Consider the following 25418-nt stretch of genomic DNA (forward strand, 5'->3'; position numbering starts at 1 on the left):
TACCCCATTAAATATAACTCCTTAACATTTCTTCCAAAGGGACTCATGCCTATTTCAAGTCATGAATTCACAATATTCATAGTTTCTCAAGAAAAACCTAAATTACTTGAATCATCACAAAAACTCAAGAAAGGTTGCTTTCTTACCATGAAATCCCTTAGAAGAATGAAAGAAAGGCTTTCCAAGCTTAAACGAACCAAGATCCTCTTCCTTCACAAAGCTCCCGAATGACACCAACTTTAGAGAGGATTTTCTCTCTACTCAAGGCTTCTCCAAGGAAATAAAAAGGTGGATTGTGCTAGTTATAGGAAACTAAGCAATTTTTATTACACAACCTAAGCATTTTGGTGACTATTATAGAAATGAGTATTTCAAGTATGAAGGTTTGGCTTAATGAAGAATAAAGCATGATGAAGATGGAAAGATTAAGAGAAATGAACATGTTTTATGACTTTAAGTAAGCTTTGACTTTAGTCAAAGCTTACTTATGGCCATTTATCATTGCTTTTCTAGATAAATCTATTCTAACTAACCAATAACTTAGCATCTATCGTGTGTTTTAAACTCATGAACATTATAAAAATAGTTTTTTAATATATTATTTTTAAGTTTTGAATAATTTTTGCATAATTATATTTTTATTCCAAAACTTTCACTATTTACACTTTTACTCCAAAAAGTGACTTAAATTGAATGATTAGATTCTTCATCTAATTAATATCTTTTAACCATTAAATAATTCTTAATTATTTAATTTGACTTTTTGGGTTGTTATAAGAGACTTAAGCCCTAATTGAAAAGGAATTCCTCCCTGTCTTGGGGTTGATCCCAGTAACAAGACCTAGAATAATATCTAGAACAATATGTTTATTTCAGTATTCTGAAAGGATTAACAAAATTTGTGACTTGGGTTATCAAAATTTATTCTGATTTTGTTAGCTTTATTATTGATTTCTATATGCATGAGTAATTCTAACTAGTTGTCTAACAGAAATATTTAAGCATAATATATTCAAGTTAGGTTAGGCTGATAAATTATTAATATTTTCTTTGTTTTAACATAATTATCGTTATAATTTTATTTTATAATAAAGTAAGTTATTAAATATTTTTTAAAACTATAATAACATTTTATTAAATTATCTTTCTAATTTTTTATTTTATTGAATAAAGATACCAAGAGACAATAATAAAATTTAAAAATATTTAATATTATTTTAAAACTATAAAAGGATACATAATTTAGAATGAATTAATACTTTTAAAGTAAATATTTTGAAACGACCCAATGGGTGCAGCTCAGTTGGTAACTTGGCACTGAGTTAGTGGGGTTGGATATGTGTTCGATTCCCGCTGAATGCATTCTTGGGGAGGGGGCTGAACCTTTAGCCATCACTGTTCCCCCGCACTCCGGATATTAGTCCCATAACCGGCTCAAAGAGTCGAAGCTCGTAGGGATACCGGAAGGAGCCAAAAAAATAATTAGGGTTAGGTAACTCAAAAAAAAAAATATTTTGAAACGAAGAGAATACATGATTAATTATTAATTACTATAAATAGTTATGCATTTGTAATTTATTAACTTAATACACCCAATTTAGTGCATTATGTTTATAAAAAAAATTAAATACAATATATTATGATTAAATTTTATCAATGTTTTTTTTTACTGCCCTGATTGCATGAAACGTAAAATAAAATCCAGCTATAACGTAATCACTATTTCTTACAAAAAAAAAAAATGGTAATCACAATTTGGCTCTTTGAAAAAAAGGGAAATACTTATGTTATGTAACATGATAGAAAACTAATTTTCTACACTAACAAACTTTGGTGGGACCCATTGTGAAAAAAACAAAAAACAAAAAAAATGTTAACACAATAATCGATGTTAGTGTAGAAAATTGGTTTCCTATCATGTTACATAACATAATTATTTCCCTTGAAAAAAGTAATAATTACAAATCCAATGAGTCTAGTTTATTTAGTACTTACTTATAAATTTTAGGAAAAACTTTAATATTTTAACGAAATATTTATATTGTATTTTATGTTTTCTTTGCCCTCCTTTAGTTTTGTAATAATTAACTTTTGAAATTTCACTTTAATGATGGAATATTTCAAAACCCATTTTTCTTTTTTTAAAGAAAAAAACATCAGTTTTTTTTTTTTTTTTTGGATAAAAACATCAGCTTTTTTTTTTTTGGTGAAAGAAACATCAGCTTTTAATATAGCACCTATATGACTTTGAGGGGGTGTTTGATAAAGGAGAATTTTTTTTTATTCAACAATATCAATTTTTAAAATTATAATTTTTACATTCAATTTACGATAATATTTAAAAATTAAAAATTAAAAAATTTAATTTTTCAAAAATCTTAAAAAATCTCAGTTACAAGACGGGGGGGGCCATAAGAAGTTTTGGATAAACACAGAACAGAAGACCCGAGGAAAGCAACGCAATGAGGCAATTGAATTCAACTCAATTCCCAAATAACCGTCATTCACGAAATGATGTGACCGGATAAGGTGGGCCCCACATTCCCTTCAATTAAGCATCGGCATCACGTGCTTTGCCCACGCGTCATCGGCAGTTCCTAAATGCCCACCACTAACGACTGGGCCCCACCCTTTTCTTTTAACCGTTCCAGCCACGCGCGCCACGTGTCCGTACTTTGGAGGGGTGCGCGTGGTTGGGGTGTGGTGAGTGCCTGAGTGGACTTCGTGAGACGAGGAAAATGGTAAGAGTGGCTTTCAGGTTCAACACAAATCGTAAGGCTGAAAGTTCCTCTTAATTACGCTAATGCCACCCTTTTATATAATATGTTATGATATGATTGAGACAAATAAAAAATAACTGTGAACATGCTGAAATGACAATAAATATTTGGATAAAATATGTGTCATTTTAAAAGATATAAAATTATGTCATTTTAAGAGGGACAAAGAGATAAATAAAGGAGAAGAGAAAATTGACAAAAAAATAAAGGTGTGGATTTCACCTCTTTGTAAGAGTGAAAAGATATAAGTTGTGTCATTTAAAGAGATAAACAGTTTTCCCTAAATATTTATAGTAAAACTACAAAAACATTTAATATTTTCTTATTTCAGTAATTATATATGGACAATATTACTCTTATGCAAGGAATTTTTTTTTATATTATGTTTATACATCGATACTTGTGCTAATTATTTTTTTTATTGGGCCCCACTTTAAATTGAGTGTGTAGGAAATAATAAAATTTTTATATGACATGAGACTACAATTACCCATTATATATATATATATATATATATATATATATATAAGAATAGCTTCTGCAAAAGGCTATTCTCCTGCCTACGACACATCACTTTTCTTATAATTTTATTTTATTTTTTAAATTAAAATATGGTGGGACCTATTAAAACTTGTGTGGGTTGCAAAAAAAAAAATTTCTCCCAGGAGAAGAACAAAACCCATATATATATATATATATATATATATATATATATATATATATAATTGACTTATTTTATTTTTGAATGAATTAATCGATAAATCGGTGGCTTGCAAAAGTGAACCATCTTATAGAATAACCTTCTAAATATTAGCTATTAACTTCAGGTGGTGTTTGACAGAGAAAAAAAAAATTTATCCGAAAATTTTAATTTTCAGAAATATGACGAAAACATTCAGTTTTTAATAATATTCGAAAATTAAAAATTTAAAAAAATTTAATTTTTCGAAAATTCTGAAAAATACCGGCTACCAAACACTTCCTAAAAGTGTTTTTATTTTGTATTTTTTATTTTTAAAACTGTGGTCCACGCCTGCATGTTACTAGCATGGTAATCTATAATTTCTTATCATTATGGTTCAATTATAAAAAATATTTCTCGAATCCGAGAAGCGGGTAAAATGGTTAGAAGACAAAAACTATAATAATGACATGAATGAGGATTTGGCAATATTGCCATTATTCTTCATTTATGATTTGCATAATGTTTGCAGAGGACAAGGGGTTTATTAATATACATTTTGTAGATATTCAATATTTTGTTTTTTTTTTTATGTTTAATAATTTTTTTAACATATATTTGTAGGACACATTAGTGGAACACAAAAAAGTTGTCATATAATTATATTATAAAGTTAATTTAACAACAATGACAATAATTTAAATTTTTGGTGATAATTATAAAAATAAAGAAAGAAAGGGGAAAGCTCTATAAATGTACAATGCGCCTATAGAAAGTTTAGGTGAAAACAGTGGCGAAACCAGGAATTTATGTGAGCGGGAAAGGTAGATGACTAAAATATTATTTATGTCAACATATTTAGTGGTAGGGTACGGGGACAGCGCCCCTGGATAATTTTTTTTAAAAAAAATTAAATGCATTAAAAAAAAGATGTTATAGTAAACATATATACTTCATAAATTTCTTTGGACCATGCAACCATTCTCCCAAGCTCTCATTTGGTATGTATTCATACAATAATAAATTTGAGTCCTCTTAACATCAACATTAAATGTTGGGCCACTTAACATCAGCGTCAATTGAAAATGATCCGCAAACAAAATAATTTGTTGTACATATCAATTGAATAAATATTTTTATACTGATATAAGTTAGAAAGAGCAAATCTTTATGAAATTGTCGCATCTTAGATGGTTAACAAATAACAATTCATATAAATGAAAGTTAACTCAAAATAGGAAGCAAGGGTCAACATTTGCAACTAATATAGACAGAAAAAGCAATATGAACACCAGATATTTAATATAATTATAGAAGAAAATTTGGGAACCCTACTTTACCACAATTCCTAAATATTTTCCATTTTCTGATTACAAGATGAGAAGATAGCTCAGATTATCTTATTCTGCAACATAGATAACTTTTACAAGGTCGCAATGATTAAATGAAAAAGAGTGAGATTGGAGTGGTACCTAATGATAGAGAGGGAGTGTGAGCGGAGGTAGATGCAAAGGTGGATAAATGATTAACTCAAACTTATATTCATTTCTTGGAGCATTCTCACATATATTATTACCAACTTAGTTCATGATATTTATCAAAATATCATTTTATATATATATATATATATATATATATATATATATATATATATATATATATAAAATCTAACATAATTGTTATCCAAACACCAACCGGGATGTGAGTGTATTTGACATGATCTTAAAATATTATGAAAAGGGTATTTTAATTTAAATGCTTAGAATCGATTTTTAAATTTAATAAATAACATTATTAAATTCAGTCCAATAACTTACATGAGTATTTATCATATAATATATATTTTCATTAGACCGATTACTCTTAAAATCTTATCTCCATTGGGAGTGTACGTGGATCTGAGTCAGCTCCGCACGCTCCACGACTCAAAAATTTTCTTCTTTTCCTCGTTCCAAGAACTTCGAGCTTTGCAATAGATCCAAACACGTACCTTCCTTATCTTCTTCTCTTATTCTTCTTTTCTTTTCACCTTTAGCTGGCATTTACTTGCTACCAGCTCATCTCATTCATTCCCCTCCTTTCAAACTTCAACTTTTCTTCCATTTATTCCACACTTTCACTGCTCCTCCTACTCCTACCCCTTTCATTTTCACTTCCCACTAATACCCTTTATCATCTCAGCATTCTATCGATGTTAATTTTGATATTAAACTGAAACAATCTCTTATTAATTAATTCACGTGCTTATTATTGATGCTTATTAATTATTTCAAATGCCTGGAATGAATTATTGCACTTGTCTTAATTTATAATAAAGTCTATTAAAAAAAATTAAGCAGATAGAGAATATGCTAGACAAAGATTTGATTCCTTTACTTAGAAAGTGGAGGTTCTTCTTTCCTAATGTATAATGTCGTTAGGCTTTAACTTCGAACACTCTTTGTTATGGTGCTCGTTAGGAGTTACATTCATTAAATTACTCAAAAGAAATATTAACTAATATCTTAAGTTGGAGTGATCATTAATTAGGTTGTGACATGTGACTTTCATTCATGAACAAAACAACTTCATACGGGTGATGTTTTTGGTGTAAAATTAACATATATTGGATTAAGTACTCGAACCTTATTATCTTCAACATCCATAAAATGGGACATACATAGAATCTATCTTATATATAGTTGCACGGTTAAATCACACATGCATTTTCATGCAAAGTTAGAGCCACATAAAGCAACTGTTCCTTCCCTCTGCCACATGAAATGAAATTTTAAAAAATAACGTGGATAATAGTTTAAGGATTAGTTGCTATGATATTGATTTGTGAGAAAAGATTGCTTATCTAAAATAGAAAGGGCAACACCAGTTGTTGTGGTAACTTATCTCCGAAGGGTTGTTTAAAGTTTGGAACAATTTATATGAGGCTTTTCGTGTGTTCAAGAATCGGAATTTTGAAAGGTCATTCATGGTGTGTGAAACATATTATTAAACTCAGCATTGTCGATATAAATATAAATATACACTTATTTTTTAAAAGTTTCTCCTGATTAAAAGGACCCGATTGACAAAGATAAAATATTTCGAAACTTATTAATAAATTTTAGAAAGGGACTAATTAAAGAAGGACCATCACTTCTCAAGTTTTATGAACTTGACCATAATTAGATAATTATTTAAGCAGGTTAAACAATAATTAATTAAGAAGAGGACCAGAACATGATATATATAGTAATATAGTAAATAAAATATTAAATGGACGAATGATAGATAATGTTTTTTTTTTATCCAACCCAATCCATATTAAAGTAATTCTCTGAATCTTATTTTTTTCATTTTTAAGATTTGAATTCAAGATCTTTAATTAAAAGAAACAAATCCAATTAATGATTATTAATAATGATACTGTATGACAAATAGAGGAGTAGGTGCTGTGTTTGAAAACTTGGAATAAGATATTCAACCGCACTTGATGATAAGGAAAAGGATAAAGGATAATGTAAAAAAAACAAAACAAAGAAAAGTGTAAAATTGAAATCATTTAGGAAATAATAAAAAATAAAAAGATTAAACAACATTTATAAGGAGAAATCATTCACCACAAGAAAAGGGTAAAATTGAAAAACAAGGAAAAGTGAACCATGGTTAGAAAAGCAAACTGCAGTAAAGGTTGTTATTAATGGACACATGAGTCTGTCTATCTATCCATATTTCTATCCAACTTGTCAAGCAGACATGACAAATTATTATTATATTTATTATGTTTTTTTTTTTAAAAAGAAAAATTCTATCCATACTGTGCCTTATTCTACAGTGACTCAGATATATAAATAAAAAAAGAAGAAAAATCTTGCAGCTGCCGTTCTCGTTTTGGTCTTCATTCTCCAAAATCGAAACCTCTCTCTCTCTTTCTCTCTCTAACGCTGCCTCCAACTTTCTCTCTCATCACCGTGTTCCTCGAATCGACCTCGCCGGAATCTCGCCGTCGCCGGAAAGGTGAGACTCGGAGCTCGTGACTTGTGTGAGTTGTGACTTCTCTAGGTTTGTTTTCTGTGTTTTTGTTTTGGTTTCTGATCCGTGCTTTTGATTGGATTGTTTGTTACTGGTTTTCTGAAGTATTGGCATTTACGGTTTCCACGTTTTCCGCTGTTTTCTCGGGAACCAAACACTCCCGATCGTGATAATATTCAACACTCGTTTGCGTCTTTTGTTTGGTTTTGTAAATTGGTAGTTGTGCCGCAGGTGTGAGTTTGGTGTTTGGGCAGTGAATTGTTAAACGACAGCGTCGTTGAAGTGACGTTTGACAATGTGATAAAACCTTTGAATTTGGTTACGAGTCGCGAATTCATGTTATCTTGGATTTTTTTCCTTTTTGGTCCCATCGTGTTGGGATCTAACACTTTTAAACCCCATTCCTTATATTGATTTTTCTGTGCTCGTTTGATTGAGTATATTCGCTACTGTGATAAACTTATTTTTGTTTGTGTTTTCGGAATTTATTTATATATATATATATATATATATATTTATTTATTTTTATTTTTATGTTTTTGTATTTTATGGTCCTTGACTCCTGGTTTCCTAATTTTTGCACTGTTTTTTGGTGATCCCTGCAAGTTCACACTTTCAGTGCTTTTTTGATAAAATCTTTTAAAGAGATAATACAAAATGGGAACACATTTATGTGATTTTCAAATTTTCCTTTAAATAGATATTGTTTGGCTAGATGTGGCTTCTAAACTATTTTTTAACGAGATAGTAGTAGGGTATTATCCACCAATGTATTTTGATTGAAATTTTTGAACCATTGTGTATTTTTTGAATGTGGTGATTGTCATATTTGATCATACTGAATGAGGGGTTTATCTTTCAGAGTTTCACTGTTTTACACATATTATAAACTTGGAGAATGGCACTTGAAATAGGATTCCTAAAGAGTTCTCACATCCTACCTGCTGAGAATTATACTGGCTTTGTAGTTTGAACCGTGGAATCAATGTCAGTGTAAAAGAGTGTCAGTATTATGTTGGGAATAGATGCTGTTTGTATTTAGGTGTGCTATAGATAAGACGAAATGGCATTATTATTTTCAAAGTGAATCCTTCGGCTCTTTCTTATGTGATGATGGTTCATGATTTGGGATGTAATGTTGGACAGAAGAGATATGTCACGAACTAAATTGAAATTACCTGGTATACCTGTGAGCACTGTGGTAATCCTAATATCATATTAGCACTTTTGAGATGTAAAGTGCATTATGAATGTCTTCTTTTTGTGAATGCCAAATTTTGTTTTCTGGTGTGGTGTAAATATCAAAGAGATGTTCATTGTTACCCTGATATCCTTGTGGTACTGTATTTGATCCATGCCAAAATGGTAGAATAGCAAAGAGAGAATGTGTCTTCATCTAGTGGAAATACTTATATCATCATATAAGTGCTGTTAGTGGTTTACTTTTTAGTTTTCTTTTTTTTGCCTTAATGTTGCTGATTCACTAGTGCAGTTACCTCTTTGCTTATTTGTTTTTCTATATTATTTTTGAGAGCCTAGTAAATGTGCCTGAAATTGATCATAATGAGATTCACATCAGATAATGGCTGCACAAGTATTTGTTAATCCCATGTAAAATGCAGTCTTTGAAGTGTCAATTTTTTTACCTGGAGGCCCTTGATATGTTACTTGTAGGATACTTCTTCGAAATGTCTTTTAAATTAATTATTTTTTTGGTATGAATTGATAGAAAGAAGGATACTAAAAGAAGAAAGGTTCCCCTTGATCAGTCATGTCATCGAGATCATATGCTAATCTCTTAGACTTAGCTGGTGGAGACTTGCTTGCTATTCCTCACACGCCAAGAACTATTCCAAGGATTATGACTGTTCCTGGAATTATTTCTGACCTGGATGGTTATAGTTGTAATGATGGGGATTCAGATGTTAGCTCTTCTGGATGTCGAGAGAGGAAAATCATTGTGGCAAACATGCTGCCATTGCAGGCTAAAAGAGATACAGAATCTGCTAAATGGTGCTTCTGTTGGGATGAGGATTCAATTTTATTACATTTAAAAGATGGTTTTTCTTCTGATACTGAGGTCATTTATGTGGGTTCCCTTAAGGTCGAAATAGATGCCAGTGAGCAGGAAGAAGTCGCTCAGAGATTACTTGATGACTTTAATTGTGTACCCACCTTTCTACCCCATGATCTCCAGAAGAAGTTCTATCTTGGCTTTTGTAAGCAGCAGCTTTGGCCTCTCTTTCACTATATGCTACCCATATGCTCAGATCATGGTGATCGCTTTGACCGCGTGCTTTGGCAGGCTTATGTTTGTGCTAACAAAGTATTTGCAGACAAGGTTATGGAAGTAATTAATCCTGATGATGATTTTGTTTGGGTTCATGACTATCACTTGATGGTTTTGCCTACTTTCTTGAGGAAAGGATATAATCGAGTTAAAGTTGGGTTCTTTCTCCACAGTCCTTTTCCTTCATCTGAAATTTATCGAACTTTGCCAGTCAGAGATGAAATTTTGAGAGGATTGTTAAATTCTGATTTAATTGGTTTTCACACATTTGATTATGCTCGTCACTTTCTTTCTTGCTGCAGTAGAATGCTAGGACTGGACTATGAATCTAAGCGAGGACATATAGGACTTGATTACTTTGGCCGCACTATATTTATTAAAATTTTACCTGTAGGCATTCACATGGGTAGGCTTGAATCTGTATTAAACCTTTCTTCTACATCTGCTAAACTAAAAGAGGTTCAGGAAGAGTTTAAGGGTAGGAAGGTAATTCTCGGTGTTGATGACATGGATATTTTTAAGGGCATCAATCTGAAACTTCTAGCTGTGGAGCAGTTGCTACTGCAGAATCCAGATTTGCAGGGCAAAGTTGTCCTAGTTCAAATTGTAAATCCTGCGAGGGGTTCGGGAAAGGATGTTCAGGAAGCAAAGAAGGAAACATATTTAATTGCCCAGAGGATCAATGACACTTATGCTTCAAGTCATTATCAGCCCGTCATTCTCATTGATCGCCCTGTTCCTCGTTTTGAGAAGAGTGCCTATTATGCTGTAGCCGAATGTTGCATTGTCAATGCTGTAAGGGATGGCATGAACTTAGTCCCTTACAAATATATTGTCTGCAGACAGGGAACTGAACGACTGGATGAATCAATGGGTAGAAAAAGTGATTCTCCTCGCACAAGCATGCTTGTTGTGTCTGAGTTCATTGGTTGTTCGCCTTCTCTAAGTGGGGCGATCAGGGTCAATCCCTGGGACATAGATGCTGTTGCTGAAGCTCTGAATGCGGCAATTACTATGAGTGATTCAGAGAAGCAGTTGCGCCATGAGAAACACTATCGGTATGTCAGTTCTCATGATGTTGCATATTGGGCACGCAGCTTTATGCAGGATTTGGAGAGAGCCTGCAAAGATCATTATTCCAAAAGGTGCTGGGGTATTGGTTTTGGTCTGGGGTTTAGAGTTGTATCGCTTTTTCATGGTTTTAGGAAGTTGTACATTGACCATGTTGTTTCAGCGTACAAGAGAACGAGTAGAAGGGCCATCTTTCTTGATTATGATGGTACTATTGTACCTCAATCTTCTTTAAATAAAATCCCCAGCCCTGAAGTCATATCTGTGCTAAATGCTCTGTGTAATGATACCAAGAATATTGTGTTCATTGTCAGCGGGAGGGGAAGAGATTCTCTGAGTGATTGGTTTACTTCATGCCAAATGCTGGGACTTGCAGCTGAACATGGGTACTTTTTAAGGTATGCCAGTTTACTATTAGGAAGATTGGGCACCTTTGTATCTTCGTCCTCTCCCTTTCCCCCCCAAATAAAAAACCACAACACTAAGGTATTTTATCTTCATTTTATGGTTGCAGGTGGAATAGAGATTCCGAATGGGAAACCAGTCACTTGTCTGCGGACCTTGATTGGAAAAGGATAGTGGAACCTGTCATGCAGTCGTATACAGAAGCAACTGATGGATCTAATATTGAAATTAAAGAAAGTGCTTTGGTATGGCATCATCAAGATGCAGACCCTGATTTTGGTTCTTGCCAAGCCAAAGAATTGTTGGATCACTTGGAAAGTGTGCTTGCTAATGAACCAGCAGTTGTTAAAAGAGGCCAGCATATTGTTGAAGTTAAGCCCCAGGTAAGAGTTTTTCGAACTCCTTCCCCTTCATCTTCCTCTTTTTATATTTATGTGAAACTCAAGCTAGAATGGACTTAATCAAAGTCTTGCTTTGCTCTCTGCAGGGAGTAAGCAAGGGGTTGGTAGCTGAAAAGGTTCTTTCGACTATGGTTAATGGCGGTAATCCCCCAGATTTTGTAATGTGCATTGGAGATGATAGGTCTGATGAAGACATGTTTGAGAGCATTTTGAGGACAGTCTCGTGCCCATCTTTACCATCTGCTCCTGATATCTTTGCATGCACTGTAGGAAGGAAACCTAGCAAGGCCAAGTATTTTCTTGATGACACTGCTGATGTGGTAAAGTTGCTTCAGGGCCTTGCTACTTCATCTAACCCGAAACCCAGGCTTCTTGCCCAATTCCAGGTTTCTTTTGAGAGCACAATTTGAGGGCAGCATTGTTGGTTCGTTATGCTGCTTAGGGAGGATTCTTCTCTGGTGAATCAGAGAAAACTTTTGGTTTTTAATCCTAACCTGACAAAATGGAGAGCGCGACCTTGCTGTTGCAGATCTTGATTCTTTCTGGACTTGTGAACCGGTTTGCATGGCATCTTGAAGGCTTTTGTTAAATAGTACGGTTCATTGATGGTCTGACAATTCTTCACTTGTACATGGGAACATCAATTGTTACATTTGCTGGTGCCGCCGAGAGCGTTAGTTGTGCTTAGAGTTGTTAGACAGTGTTGCTGTTTGTTCTGAACAAGGGGCACCAAAACTTGTATAGCTACAATGTTTTTGTTACAATACATAGTGCCAATCTGGTTTGAGATATCTTTTGCAATTTGGTGGGTGACCTATCAGCAGAAAAACATTTATTTTTGGAAAAGTAAAATTTGACAAATTAAGAGGAGGAAAATTAGTTTGGGGATTATTACATACCATTTTTTATTTTTTTTCAAGATACAAGAAATTGTCAAGTATTTATTAATTTTTTTTCAAAAAAAAAAAAGGAACTTGGTTGATTACTTGATTTTGAAATATTTATTGATTTCAATTACTTTTGATGAATTTTAAATAATTATTATTAAAATCAATAAATAATAACGTTTGAAATCCCTTAAGAATAGTTCTACGAAGAAAACAAACTAGTGCTCGACCAATAATTATTACAACACTAACATCTAAACACCATGGCGCATTTCGTTGGCATGTTAGGCTGCGGTGGTGTCATAAGGTATCCTTTTGAATGATGGTTGAGTCGATGAAGAGATATTTATTCTTGAAAGTGATTCAGTTAATGCATATACTTTGCTCACCACGAGACTCATGAATCTAGCCCGATGACTCGCATAGGAACATGGCTATTCAAAGACTCGAGGATATTTAAGCACCCTGATTGGCTTTTCGATTACCATTTAATTACACGAAAGATGAGTCTTTACACTTATTTACGGCCCTCTAGTAATAGGCTTGTGTTATTAGCTGATATTTCAGCAGCTTGGAGGCATCGTCTCATTATTTGTTAGTTTTTCTGGGTACATTTTTTTGATTGAGCTTTTAGACAATTTCTTTTGGTATGGGTAGGGGTGAAAGTTGGCTGGCCTGGGCCGAGCTTTGCCCCGAAAAGTCTAAGCATATGTCAAAAAATTTCAATTTGGCCTGGCCCGAGTCTAGTACAAGTCTACTATTAGCCTGATTTTGTCCGTTTATAAAAAAACAAATGGTCTGACTTGGCATGTTAGCCTGTTAATTTTTAACTTCCAAGCATAACCATGAATTAACTTTATTTCAACGCCCAAACAGAACCATGAATCACAACAAAACTCATCACAATCTAAATTTAAGTCACTTTCAAAAGCAAAATGCTCAAACTAAATAACATATATTTCATCAGATCCAACAAACAAATCTATACTATGTAAATTAAAATAACTACATGAATCCAACAAACACATCATGATGCTTGTAGTAGCCAAAAACTTCTCTTCATCTTCTCTCCCCTACAAATACAATTCCAACATTACATAAGTTGGCAAACAATTTGTAAATGTAGAAAACAAAAAACAAGAATAAAGAATAGAAACAAAAAAATAAGGTTAAGAAACAAAAAACTTTTAATAGATTTATATAGGCAATCTCACATGTTGAGATGTTGGTTCCTCATACATAAAAAATAAAGTCAAATTTCTATTAAAATTTAATCAAATATAATTAAATTATAAAATAATTTCAATTGATGAAATTTATACTTTTTGTTTTTTCTTCAAGTCATACCTATTACGTAGCCAATCTTCGGCGTATATTAAAGCTTGGAAGGTATCTTCAGCCAAGTTCAAACGATAGGTATTGATAACTCTTCCTCCAGCACTAAATGTTGATTCTGATGATACTGTAGAGAATGATACAGATTTTATGTCACTCTCAAAGATAGTATTGGTGAAGGAACGAACCTAAGTCTTTCCACCACCTACTTAGCGCACATGCACAAACTGAACTATCACTATTTGGTACTACTATAAATTATATTATTTTATTTAATTTAAAATAAATAATATGATATAGGCCGACTTGTAGACTTACAGGCCCGCCATGTAAAAAAAAAAGGCTATCATCTACTTTCTAATCAGGCTTCTTTAAAAGCCCGAGCCTGTTCTATTTGACTATATGTAATAGGCCAAGCCCGACCTGATATAGGTTAGGCCGTAGGCCGGTCCGCCCCACTTTCACCCCTAGGTACGGGGGTAAGGTGCCTTTCACAAGTTTCCTTCATTTTATTAGGGTTAAATATTTCTAATGTCATATAAAAAGAATATCTTCTCCTATAAATACAACAAATATATGGGTCTCATTGAAAAGAGGAAAGAAAAAAAAAGTTTCAATGGGACCCACATATTTGTTGTATGTTCAGGAGAAGAAATTCTGCTCATGTAACATGAAAAGTCTTTAACCCTTTTATTATTAGGGGAATCATGTAGCATAAGTGGGGTCTACAAAATAATGGAAAAAAAAAAATTCAAGGTAAAACCCACTTATGCCATGAGTCATTAGTAGGAGAAAAGTTTTCTCCTTTAAAATAAAAGAATGTCTTCCCTTATTATTAATAGGTGTCTTTCTTTTCAAATACATTCTGAGTGGTATATTTTCTTATACATTTCAATGTTTTCATAAGCTAAAGAGAATATATATATATATATATATATATATATATATATATATATATATATAATCATTTCTACAGTTGTTGTACGTATATAATCATTTCTACAGTTGTTGTACGTACAACAATTAAATTTAAATCATTGATTGGTTTAAATTTAATTGTTGTACATACAAATGTTTAAATTTAATTGTTGAACGTACAACAGCTGTATATATGATTCCCAATAAATTAATAAGTTTTATTATTGGAAATTAATAATTAATTAATAAGTTTGATTCTCAATAAATGATAACCGTTGATTGGTGAAAATCAATGTTTAGAATTTGGTGTCAAATTTCAAAGTTTGACACCGGTGTCAAATAATCATATCTCATATATATATATATATAAGAAAAATATTTCTCAAGCAGCTTGAGATATATTTATCTCCGTTCACCCAAAAACTACATCATTTTGTTTATTTATTTCGTTATATTAATTGATTCACCTTTGAATGGTTATGATTTATATTTTTTCTCTCTTCCTTTATCACCATTGATCCATCTTTGTACAGTTATGATTTAGTAGCTGGAGATAAAGTTATCTCAAGTAACTTAAGAAACGATAAGCCCTATATATGTGTGTGTGTGTGTGTGTGTGTGTGTGTGTGTGTGTGTGTGTGTGTGTGTGTACTGATGACTCTAATTTGTTAGATCTATGAATCGTTAAATGTAAATAAATCAATGACCAAGATTTAATATAGACTTCTTATTCTTATACCATTGCAAGAATGTCTTTATTTATTTCTCTATATATTACCAATCATCTTCCTATCACTTTGTATGATATATTTATCCAAAATAGACCATATACTTTATTTTATTCTTCCTTGAAGTGAAAACCCTTTGAATTGAAATCCTATCTCCATAGCTTATTTAGAATCACCAACTTGGACTAATGTCATAGGAGAAAAGGCCTGCATTGCGGCATTAGCTCTTAAACGTGGCTAGTAAGTATGGGATAAAATAAAACCAAGAAAAAAAATAATACTAAAGTGGATTTTTAACATAAATAAATAGACTTATCTCATAAATAATTACTAAACTAAAAACACTATACTAACAATAATATTTTTCTAAACCATATTAGTCTCACGTTGAGTAAGAAAAAGGAGAGAGATAAAACTTCTACACTTATACTAGTCTCGCATTAAATGAGTGAAAGGTGGACAATTGAGGAACAATGATCCAAATGCCATAAATTTCAAAAAAAATTTCCAAATACCATGCGAACATTAAAATTTTCCAAAGTGCCACGCGTGAAAATTTACTGTAACATGTAGCAATTTTAGTTTGCAAACGTGGCATGTTTCTGGTGACCACCTAATTCGCTATTGGTAGTAGCGAATTAGGTAGTCAAAATGTTAGTATGCTTTGACAAAAGCAGGACAAGTGGCAACCTTATACAAATTCGCTACATAGGCTAGCAAATATAGTGGCGCACTTTTCCATGATTCTAAATAAACTCAATTCAAAAAGAAACGATTCCATTACAACGATGCATCGATTAAACATTCTTGTGTCAGGAATTGAATAATTTTGGAACCATGTACTTTAAACCGATAGGTATACTTTATTAAAGATAGTGCACAATAAATAATTGCAATTTTATAAAATATAAGTTTGTGTATACTAAATTACATATATATATGAATTAAATATCTTATTTATAGTCAACAAGTGCTCAGGGACAAGGAATAAAAAAATAAAAAATATTTAACACAAAATTATAACATTTAATATGGCCCAAAACTACTCTTTGATCTAATCTTACCTTTTTCTTACCAAAAACCACTCTTGGAGTCACCAATATCAAATCACCCATCACCAAAATGTAAACTATATTATAATTTGTGTTAAATATTTTTTTTATTCCTTGTCCTTGACTTTGAGCACTTGTTGAATATAAATAAGATATTTAATTCATGTATATATGTAATTTATTATGGGATAAATTATTTTACATACTTTTTTCATGCCTACCTCACATACCATTCTTCGTCATCATTAGATCACAATCTTAAGAAGAGAGAGAAATGATAATAGTTAATGGAGATTCTAATCTATTAGTGATAGAAAATGGTAGGTAAGGTATGCATAAAAAAAGTAGGTAGTATAATCTATCTGATTTTATATACACAAACTTATATTTTATAAAATTGCAATTATTTATTGTGCACTTTCTTCAATAAAGCATACCTATCAGTTTAAAGTGCATGGTTCCAATATTATTCAATCCCTGATACAATTAAATTTAATCGATGCACGGTTGTAAAGGAACTGTTTCTTTTTGAATTGAGTTTATTCAGAATCATGGAAAAGTGTGCCACTATATTTGCTAGCCTATATAGCGAATTTGTATCAGGCTATCACATGTCTTGCTTTTGCTCAGAGCATACTGATATTTCGACCACCTAATTCTCTACTACCAGTAAAGGTGGCAAAATGGGTGGCCTAGCCCGGGCTGCCATTAACATGTCAAAAAAGTGAGCCAGCCGTCCCGCCCTGCTTTTGAGAGTGGACTGAAAAACTCGGCCCAAACCTTTATTATGGGATAAATTATTTTACATACTTTTTTTCATGCCTACCTCACCTACCATTCTTCGTCATCATTAGATCACAATCTTAAGAACAGATAGAAATGATAAAAGTTAGTTGAGATTCTAATCTATTAGTGATAGAAAATGGTAGGTAAGGTATGCATAAAAAAATAGTGTCGCGACCGAATCGCGACGTGACGGCGAAAGATTTGAACGATTAAAAACAATGGAGTTGCCACCAAGGTTTATTTGGGAAAACATTGGAAAAACCCTTTTGTTTGAGAAAACTGGTCTTTGAAATCAGAATTGGATTCAGGAGTCGATTACCAGTAGGGGCACCCTACACCGTCCGTTTAAAAAACGGTTACCTTATACTAAATGTGCAAATTATTGATAAGATTTTAAATATTTATTTCACCCCAAAGAATTGAACTACATTGATTAAAGAAAAGGAAACTAATTTTTTGAAATTTTATTTTATTGCTTGACGGGTGGGTCCCGCTCCGACGTATCCCTCGGTGCAATAGGGAAATCAAAGCTCCGTCGTTCTGTAAAAAATATTTGTGTGTTGATTGATTTTAATTTAAAATAAATATTTTATAGTGGCTATAATAAATCAAAAGATTATGAGATTAACCAAGCGTCACACCTAAATTAATTCCCAATATAAATTCTAAGCTATATAAGAAAATTTCTAATAAAACATGAAAAACATAAGAAAATTCCTAATAAAATCAAGAACATAGAAGCATGCAAAGGAAATTATTAACTAAAGGAGGAAGAACTTACCTCAAAGATGACCAAAACTTGCTGCATAGAGCCAAGTTGTGAAGAACCACCCCAATTATCCTCAAAGATGACCAAAACTTGGTGTATGGAGCCAAGTTGTGGAGAAACACCCCAATTTTCCTACAAGAGGAAAATTAGTAACTAATTTTTTTTACTATGACACTAGCTTAGTTTTAAACCAAGCCCAAGTGTCTTGTGTTTTTTTACTTGATTTTCTCCAATTTGGTGTTTTTAATTTGGTTTTCTCCAATTTTTTCTTTAAGTTTTGGGGAAGGGGTAGAGGTCTTTATATAGGGGGAAGGGAAGAGGAAGAGGTGAGAGATAGGCAATGTGGGACACTTAGGAAATAGTGATTTTTCTCAATGTGAACAGCCATTTTATGACCACCATATCTCACACCAGAGGGCGTAGCTTGAAAATCGCTCTGGTTATATTGAAGTATCATATGCGAGGAACATGCCGATCAAATTTGAGGAAGATCAGACGGTTCATTTGAGAGAAACGATCCATGCAATACGGATTCCCGAAACTGCATCATTTCTAACAAAACTAACAGCCCATCTTGCGAAAATTATATCTGATGCTAGGAAGCTCAGTTCGCGAATCGCTCCGGTCATATTGAATTATCATATGAAAGGAACACGCTGACCAAATTTGAGGACGATCAGACGGTTCGTTTGAGAGAAATAGTCCTCCCAAAAATGCTCCTTGCAGTAGAAATTTCCCGAGAAACCTATTTCGGTTTTGAATTTTATGGGAATAGTACAGGCATCCAATCCTGTTGAATATGATGTGCAATAAGTCAAGATCTTACTAAAAAAATTTCAGCTTGATCGGTCGGTGGATGAATGAGATATCGCAGTCGGAGCTAGCCCTACTCATTTCCAATTCATGTTACAAATCTTTCCAAAAATGCCTCTCTTCCTTTTCTTCTTCCCTTTATTCTCTTCGTTATAAACCACAAAATATAAGACAAAAATAGGTGCTAACAAGTAGGTAGTATAATCTATCCGATTTTATATACACAAACTTATATTTTATAAAATTGCAATTATTTATTGTGCGCTTTCTTCAATAAAGCATACCTATCAGTTTAAAGTGCATGGTTCCAATATTATTCAATCCCTGATACAATTACATTTAATCGATGCATGGTTGTAAATGAACCGTTTCTTTTTGAATTGAGTTTATTCAGAATCATGGAAAAGTGTGCCACTATATTTGCTAGCCTATAATAGCGAATTTGTACCAGGCTATCACATGTCTTGCTTTTGCTCAGAGCATACTGATATTTTGATCACCTAATTCTCTACTACCAGTAAAGGTGGCAAAATTGGTGCCTAGCCCGGGCTGCCATTAACATGTCAAAAAAGTGAGCCAGCCGTCCCGCCCTGCTTTTGAGAGTGGGCTGAAAAACTCGGCCCAAACCTTTTTTACACTAACCTGCCCCGCCATCAACCATCCAGAAAATGAGTCAACCCGTCCCGCCCCGCTTTTGAGAGTGGGCTGCAAAACTCAGCCCGCCCCAATCCGTTTAGCGGGAGGGGAAGGTCGGCCCGCCGAGACGAGCCCGTTTTGCCGGCCCTAACTACTAGTAGTGAATTAGGTGGCCGCCAGAAATGTGCCACGTTTGCAAACTAAAAGTGCTACCTGTTGTAACGAATTTGCACGGGTGACACTTAGAAAATTTTACTGTTCGCATAGAATTTTGGCAATATTTTTTGAAATTTATGGCATTTAGGTCACTGTTCTGACAATTGGAGCTTCTCGTTATAAATAAAAGCCAAATTTGCCAAACTATTATTGTATTAAAAGTTTTCGTATGTCCCACATTGATAAATTAAAGGGAGAAAAAAATCGAGTTTTGGTTATGAATTAAGAATCAAATAACCCATATAGCAAAAAAGTTTTACAAATTCTGTTAAAAAAATTAAAGAAAAAAAAATGGCTTAACCTTGTGAACCACTATAAGGCGTCCCTGGTTCATGACTATTTCATTTATTTATTCTTTTACTGGTTTTTTAAATTTGATCTTTGCAGGTTGATGATGGGCCGAACCTATTAAAGTACTAGTTTGTGACTTCCTGATTTTTCAAAGCATACTAATTGATCTAATACGGTTATGAAAACTGTATCAAGAATATCTTTTATTACAACTCTGAATTTGTACACTAGTTATTGTTTTATCACACATATCCGGTACAATATACACAATTAGTATGCTTAAAACATGAAAATTCAAAGGTGACCACCAATACAAACCTATTGTATCAAGAATATCTTTTATTACAACTCTGAATTTGTACACTAGTTATTGTTTTATCACACATATCCGGTACAATATACACAATGACTCCTTTATTCTCAATTTTTTTTTATTCCACTACTTTCTATAAAATTTCATAATAAGATTTAATTTAAGTCTAAAGATTAACTTTAAGAGTAATAATCACTTTTATTAATATTTAACTTTAAAATCATAATTGCTTCATTGTGCATATTCTTTATGATAAGTGTTATGGATATATTATCTATTTTAGGCCCATTATGCATTGGGTCCACTCATTAATTGAGAAATATTATATCTCTAGGGAATTCTTGGACATCTGTTATATTTAAGTTTGATTTTGCCCTCATTCCAACATATGTATCTCTCTCACCTTAGACACTACACCTATCACTTTTATTGACTTGAGTGTCAGAATGTTTTGTAGGTATATCACCCCTTTATTTCACCAGTGCACTTGGAGAAGGCTTCTCACAACAACAACTATCAGGCCTATTCCAAGGAAGCTCAACTGCAACCTCAAATTATGTCTAAATAACCACAATTAAAAATTGGCACCGTCTATAGGATGGTTGGTTGGTTGGTTAGTATTTTATCAACTTGAAAAGTGGTGTGCCTCCATGTTCCCAAAGTTAGAATTTTATATGGTCAGTTGGTTGGCCGGTCAATATTTTATCAACTTGAAGAAATGCCTCTATGTGCCTCGAGTCGGCATTTCATACGATTGGTTGGCCGCTCGAAATTTCATCAACTTGGAGAGTAATATGCCTTTATGCTCCTCAGGTCGACAATCTATATGGTCGGATGATCAGCCGGTCACTCAGTAAGCATTTTATCAACTTGAAGAGTGATATGTATTCATGCTCTTCAAGTCGGAGTTTTATATGGTCAATTGGTCCGTTAATTAACTTGGAGAGTGATATTCCTCCATGCTCTTTAGGTCGAGATTTTACATTTCCAGCCATTCGGTCAATCAAATTTTAATCAACATGGAGATGTATATGCCTCTATGCTCCTCATGTCAGCATTTTATACAGTCAACTAGTTGGATGTTTGGCCGTCCGTTGGTCATTATTTTATCAACTTGGAGAGTGATGTGCCTCAGTGTTCCTCAGGTTGGAAATTCATATTGTCGTCCTGTTGATCGGTCAACATATTATCAACTCGAAAAGTGATATGCCTCCATGCTCCCCAAGTTGGCATTTTATGTGATCGGTCGATTGATATTTCATCAACTTGGAGAGTGAATTCCTTCATGCTCTTTAGGTTGACATTTTATATGATTGACTGGTCGGTCGATCAACACTTTATCAACTTGGAGAGAGATATGCCTCTATACTCCTTAGGTTGGCAATTTATATGGTCGATCGATCAACATTTTATCAACTTGGAGAGTAATATGCCTCCATGGTCCTCTAGTCAGGATTTTACATGGTTTGTCGGTCGGTCAATCGATATTTCTTCAAATTGGATGATAGCCACCAAGATTCCTCCACAATCGTAAGATCGACATTTCATCTCGGCCATCGATAAGGGTAGCTACTCAATAGTACATCTGTTGTTCAAATATAACCCATTTCAATATTCTCTTTTGATTATGATTTTTCCATGAAAACCCTAATAAATGACATCTTCTTACAACTTTACATACTCCATTTTTTTAGGGTGTTTCCTGCAACCCCAACTATGGGCTATGTAAAAGACCTAGCTCGACTAAACACTATCCAAGACCTAACTCGATTAGGCATTCTCCAAGACATGACAAGGTTAGGCACTCTCTAAGACATAGGTTGGCTAGGCACTCTACTCTTACTCTCGTATGAATGATTATTTGTATAATCACCTCACCCACCACACAACATATTAGTTATATTTGAATGATGATAGCTAATGTCCTAACTCGGTTAGACACATTATTAATGTTGTTTGTTATAGGTTAAAGCTGATATCTCGAGGTATTAACACCTCCATCTTTAAACCGTAGAGAAAGGCTTCGAACATCGAACTACCTTGTTTGAGACACAAACTGCACTTGCAAGTTGCAACCTAGCAAAGCACCCTAAGCCTATCATGGACCTAAACAACCGGGATCAGCATATCTTACAAACTCGGCACTCCAACAAGTGACACACCAAGCTTGGTGGGCTTTTGTTCTGGATATACTATCCATCTTAGGCCCATTGTGCATTAGGCTTATTCACTAATTGAGTAATCCTAGATCCCTAAGGGACTCTTGGATAATTACCAAATATACACAAGGTATTCACCCTTATTCATAAAGGACATTAGGTATCTTTGTTACCTTGCACACTACACTTATGGCTCTTACTGGCTCGAGCGTCATAATGTCTTGCAAGTGCATTACCCTCTTGTTCTACCATAGCACCCAAAGGAACATCTTGCAATAACCACCGTCAAGCCTACTGCAAAAGAGCTTAAGTACAATATCACATTATGTCTAGGTAACCATATCTGAACTACAATAATATGCCAATATAAACTCCTTTATATACACAATGTGCAAGTTTTTATTTATTCCATATTTTTTCATCAAATTTCATAATAAGATTTAGTACGAGAGTAAACATTAACTTTGAGAGTAATACTCTCTACTATTAAGATTTAGTTTTTAAATTTGGCTAAATTTCATAAAACCACCTTATAGTTAGGGTTATTTTTAAAACACCACCTTACACTTCCAGTCAAAACAATTAACCCCCCATACTATCAAATCAAAACAATTAAACGTATTTAATAATTTTAAAGACAAAAATACCCTTCTCCAACTATCACTCTTCTCAGCCATCACAAGAATGATAATTATGTGCTTGATTCTTCGGAGGATTCACATCCATCTTCAAAAGCATCAGCATTTTCCACAAATGAAAAAGCCAGTTCCACAAGTAGCGTATTTGAGTACTTGATAAATACTATCCCAGGTTGGCAGTTCAAAGATTTCCTCGATTCATCACCTTTTGTTTTGTTTGGTTTCTCCAAGGTTTGTCTTTATAACGAACCTCTTCCTAGTTTTATTTGAAAATACTTGGGGATATAAGAATTTGATTAATATGTTGACGAACTGCATAATGGTGATGATGTATTGTCATTGCTTGGCACTTGTAATGAGAGAAATATTGCTGTTATTTGATTGACCAAAAAAAAGTATCAAATATTGTCAAAATCTCATTCTCAAGAAAGAGAGAATAGAAAAGTGGTGGATATTTGGTCAAGATTTGGACGTGGTGTTTAGGCAATAGGAAAGTGACAAAGGAAGTGAAACAATAAGGAATGAAAGAAATAATGGTCCGAAGGAGATGACTGATGGTTATTTAGAGATGATGGGCAATGGTCAACAACAAAAACAATGACCGGTGATGGCAAATGAAGGTTAGAGGAAAGGGGTTGGTGTTTGGATAGATATAAGGGTATTTTTGTCTTAAAGTTATTAAATATGTTTAATTATTATGATTTAATAGTGAGAGGTGGTTAAATGTTTCAATTGAAACTATAGGGTGGTTTTTTGAAAATGACCTTAAGTAGAGGGTGGTTAAATGTAATTTGCCCTTTAAATTTAATCCAATGGCATATATGATTATGTGATTCCATCCATTATATTTTTAGTAGATTAAATGGTCTCCAAGTCGATAAGAAATTCTCAAAATGCTTAACTTCCTTTACAAAAAAAAATTTAATTCTTCAATAGGCAAGTTTCTTGTATTAGTCTACTATATGAAATACTATTTTCGATAATTTTATTGCGTGGTTCACAAATTTAAGACCTCTTAAGTAGTTTGTACAATTTTATATGTCTACTTTATTCTCGTAAATAAATATTGAAGTACTACTTCTCCACTCATTTTCTTGTACTTCATTTGTCTTTGAACAATTTGATAAGGTATAGACTTATGATTTATCCCTTAAAATAGTTAGATTATTTAATCTTTCTGCTTTGCAATTTTTATTCTTTAATATATCATTTAAAAATGACCTGAGATTATAGAATATTAAAAAAAAAAAAAAAAGTGAAATGCCTGATACTTATCGAATTGTGGGGTAGCATGCATGAGAATTAGCTGTGTCCCAACACACCTTACTAAAGCCACAAAATATCAAATCTCATATTCTTAGCAGTCATAAACCTATAACTTATTGTCGAAATTCATGCCGTTGATATAGAATAGTTTCTTTGGAATAGTCACAAGAGGACACTACACAATAAGACGAATATTGTACAAGTTAAGTTGAGTGATTCTTGTACTTACTTTCGAATGAACTGGATCTCTTTGGCTGTACATATATCTCAACTCTCAAGAGTCATTTATAAAATGCTATATCTAGTGTCTAGTGATAGAAGATTCATGGCTTTTTTCTTTCAATTAAATTTGAATGAGCTAAGGGAAACGAGAGACATAAAAAGAAATTCCCCTTTCTATGCAAGTGAACCACTGCCCCCCCATTTTTCAGTTCACTCAGTCTACTATATCGGAATGAATATGACTTAAATTTTTTTTTTTTTTTTTTGGAAAAAACAAAAACAAAAACAAAAGAAAACCATTGCTTACAATTTTTTGTCTTAAAAAGAAGATTGAGCATTTGTACTTGACTAACTAGTTTCCCCCTGAATATATTAGATGTAATGTATTAGTCTACTAAGATAAAGAATGCCTTGTGAATGCAACCTATTGGTAATGTTGGGGACAACAGAAACGTGTGGGGGCTGGACCTGCATGTTTTGACACCTGGAAATGCATCCAAAACCTGAAGCAAAATGGCCTCAACCTAAGACATATATATGTTACTTACAGCAGAAATTTACCTGCACAAAACATACAAACAAGGGTTTTTTTTTGTTTTCTTCTATCTTGTTCAGTTAGACATCCTTCTGTTTACCTGAAAATGCTTTTGGAAGAGTGGAAAGAAAGGAGACTGTTTTGTTGTTGGTTGTTTCATGAAGGAATAGAAAATTGGCCACATTTGTCTTGCACTATTATTACTCTTTGTTTTTTT

General features: G+C 33.1%; 1 protein-coding gene across 2 annotated transcripts; it reads left to right on the plus strand.

Moving 5' to 3' along the window:
- The first annotated feature begins 7320 nt into the window (after positions 1-7320).
- Positions 7321-12419, plus strand: LOC133313990 (probable alpha,alpha-trehalose-phosphate synthase [UDP-forming] 9). Of its 2 annotated transcripts, XM_061515419.1 has the most exons (5): positions 7321-7455; positions 9200-10016; positions 10107-11229; positions 11346-11619; positions 11724-12419. In XM_061515419.1, exons 2-5 carry the CDS (start codon positions 9242-9244, stop codon positions 12045-12047), a joined length of 2496 nt encoding a protein of 831 aa, XP_061371403.1. In that variant the 5' UTR covers positions 7321-7455; positions 9200-9241; the 3' UTR covers positions 12048-12419. The 2 variants fall into 2 exon arrangements, with proteins under 2 accessions (XP_061371403.1, XP_061371402.1); XM_061515418.1 differs by having other exon boundaries at positions 9200-11229.
- The last annotated feature ends 12999 nt before the right edge of the window (positions 12420-25418 follow it).

Source organism: Gastrolobium bilobum, unplaced genomic scaffold (assembly GCF_033153095.1).
Source record: "Gastrolobium bilobum isolate Gb01-03AN ecotype WA unplaced genomic scaffold, APGP_CSIRO_Gbil_v1 utg35590, whole genome shotgun sequence".
Lineage (NCBI taxonomy): Eukaryota > Viridiplantae > Streptophyta > Magnoliopsida > Fabales > Fabaceae > Gastrolobium > Gastrolobium bilobum.

Bases quoted from the DNA above. Each gene is read 5' to 3' on its own strand.
- LOC133313990 (XM_061515418.1), top strand. From the start codon at position 9,242: ATGTCATCGAGATCATATGCTAATCTCTTAGACTTAGCTGGTGGAGAC. The intron at 11,230-11,345 runs GTATGCCAGTTT...TTATGGTTGCAG, and splicing joins GAACATGGGTACTTTTTAAG to GTGGAATAGAGATTCCGAAT. The intron at 11,620-11,723 runs GTAAGAGTTTTT...TGCTCTCTGCAG, and splicing joins TTGTTGAAGTTAAGCCCCAG to GGAGTAAGCAAGGGGTTGGT.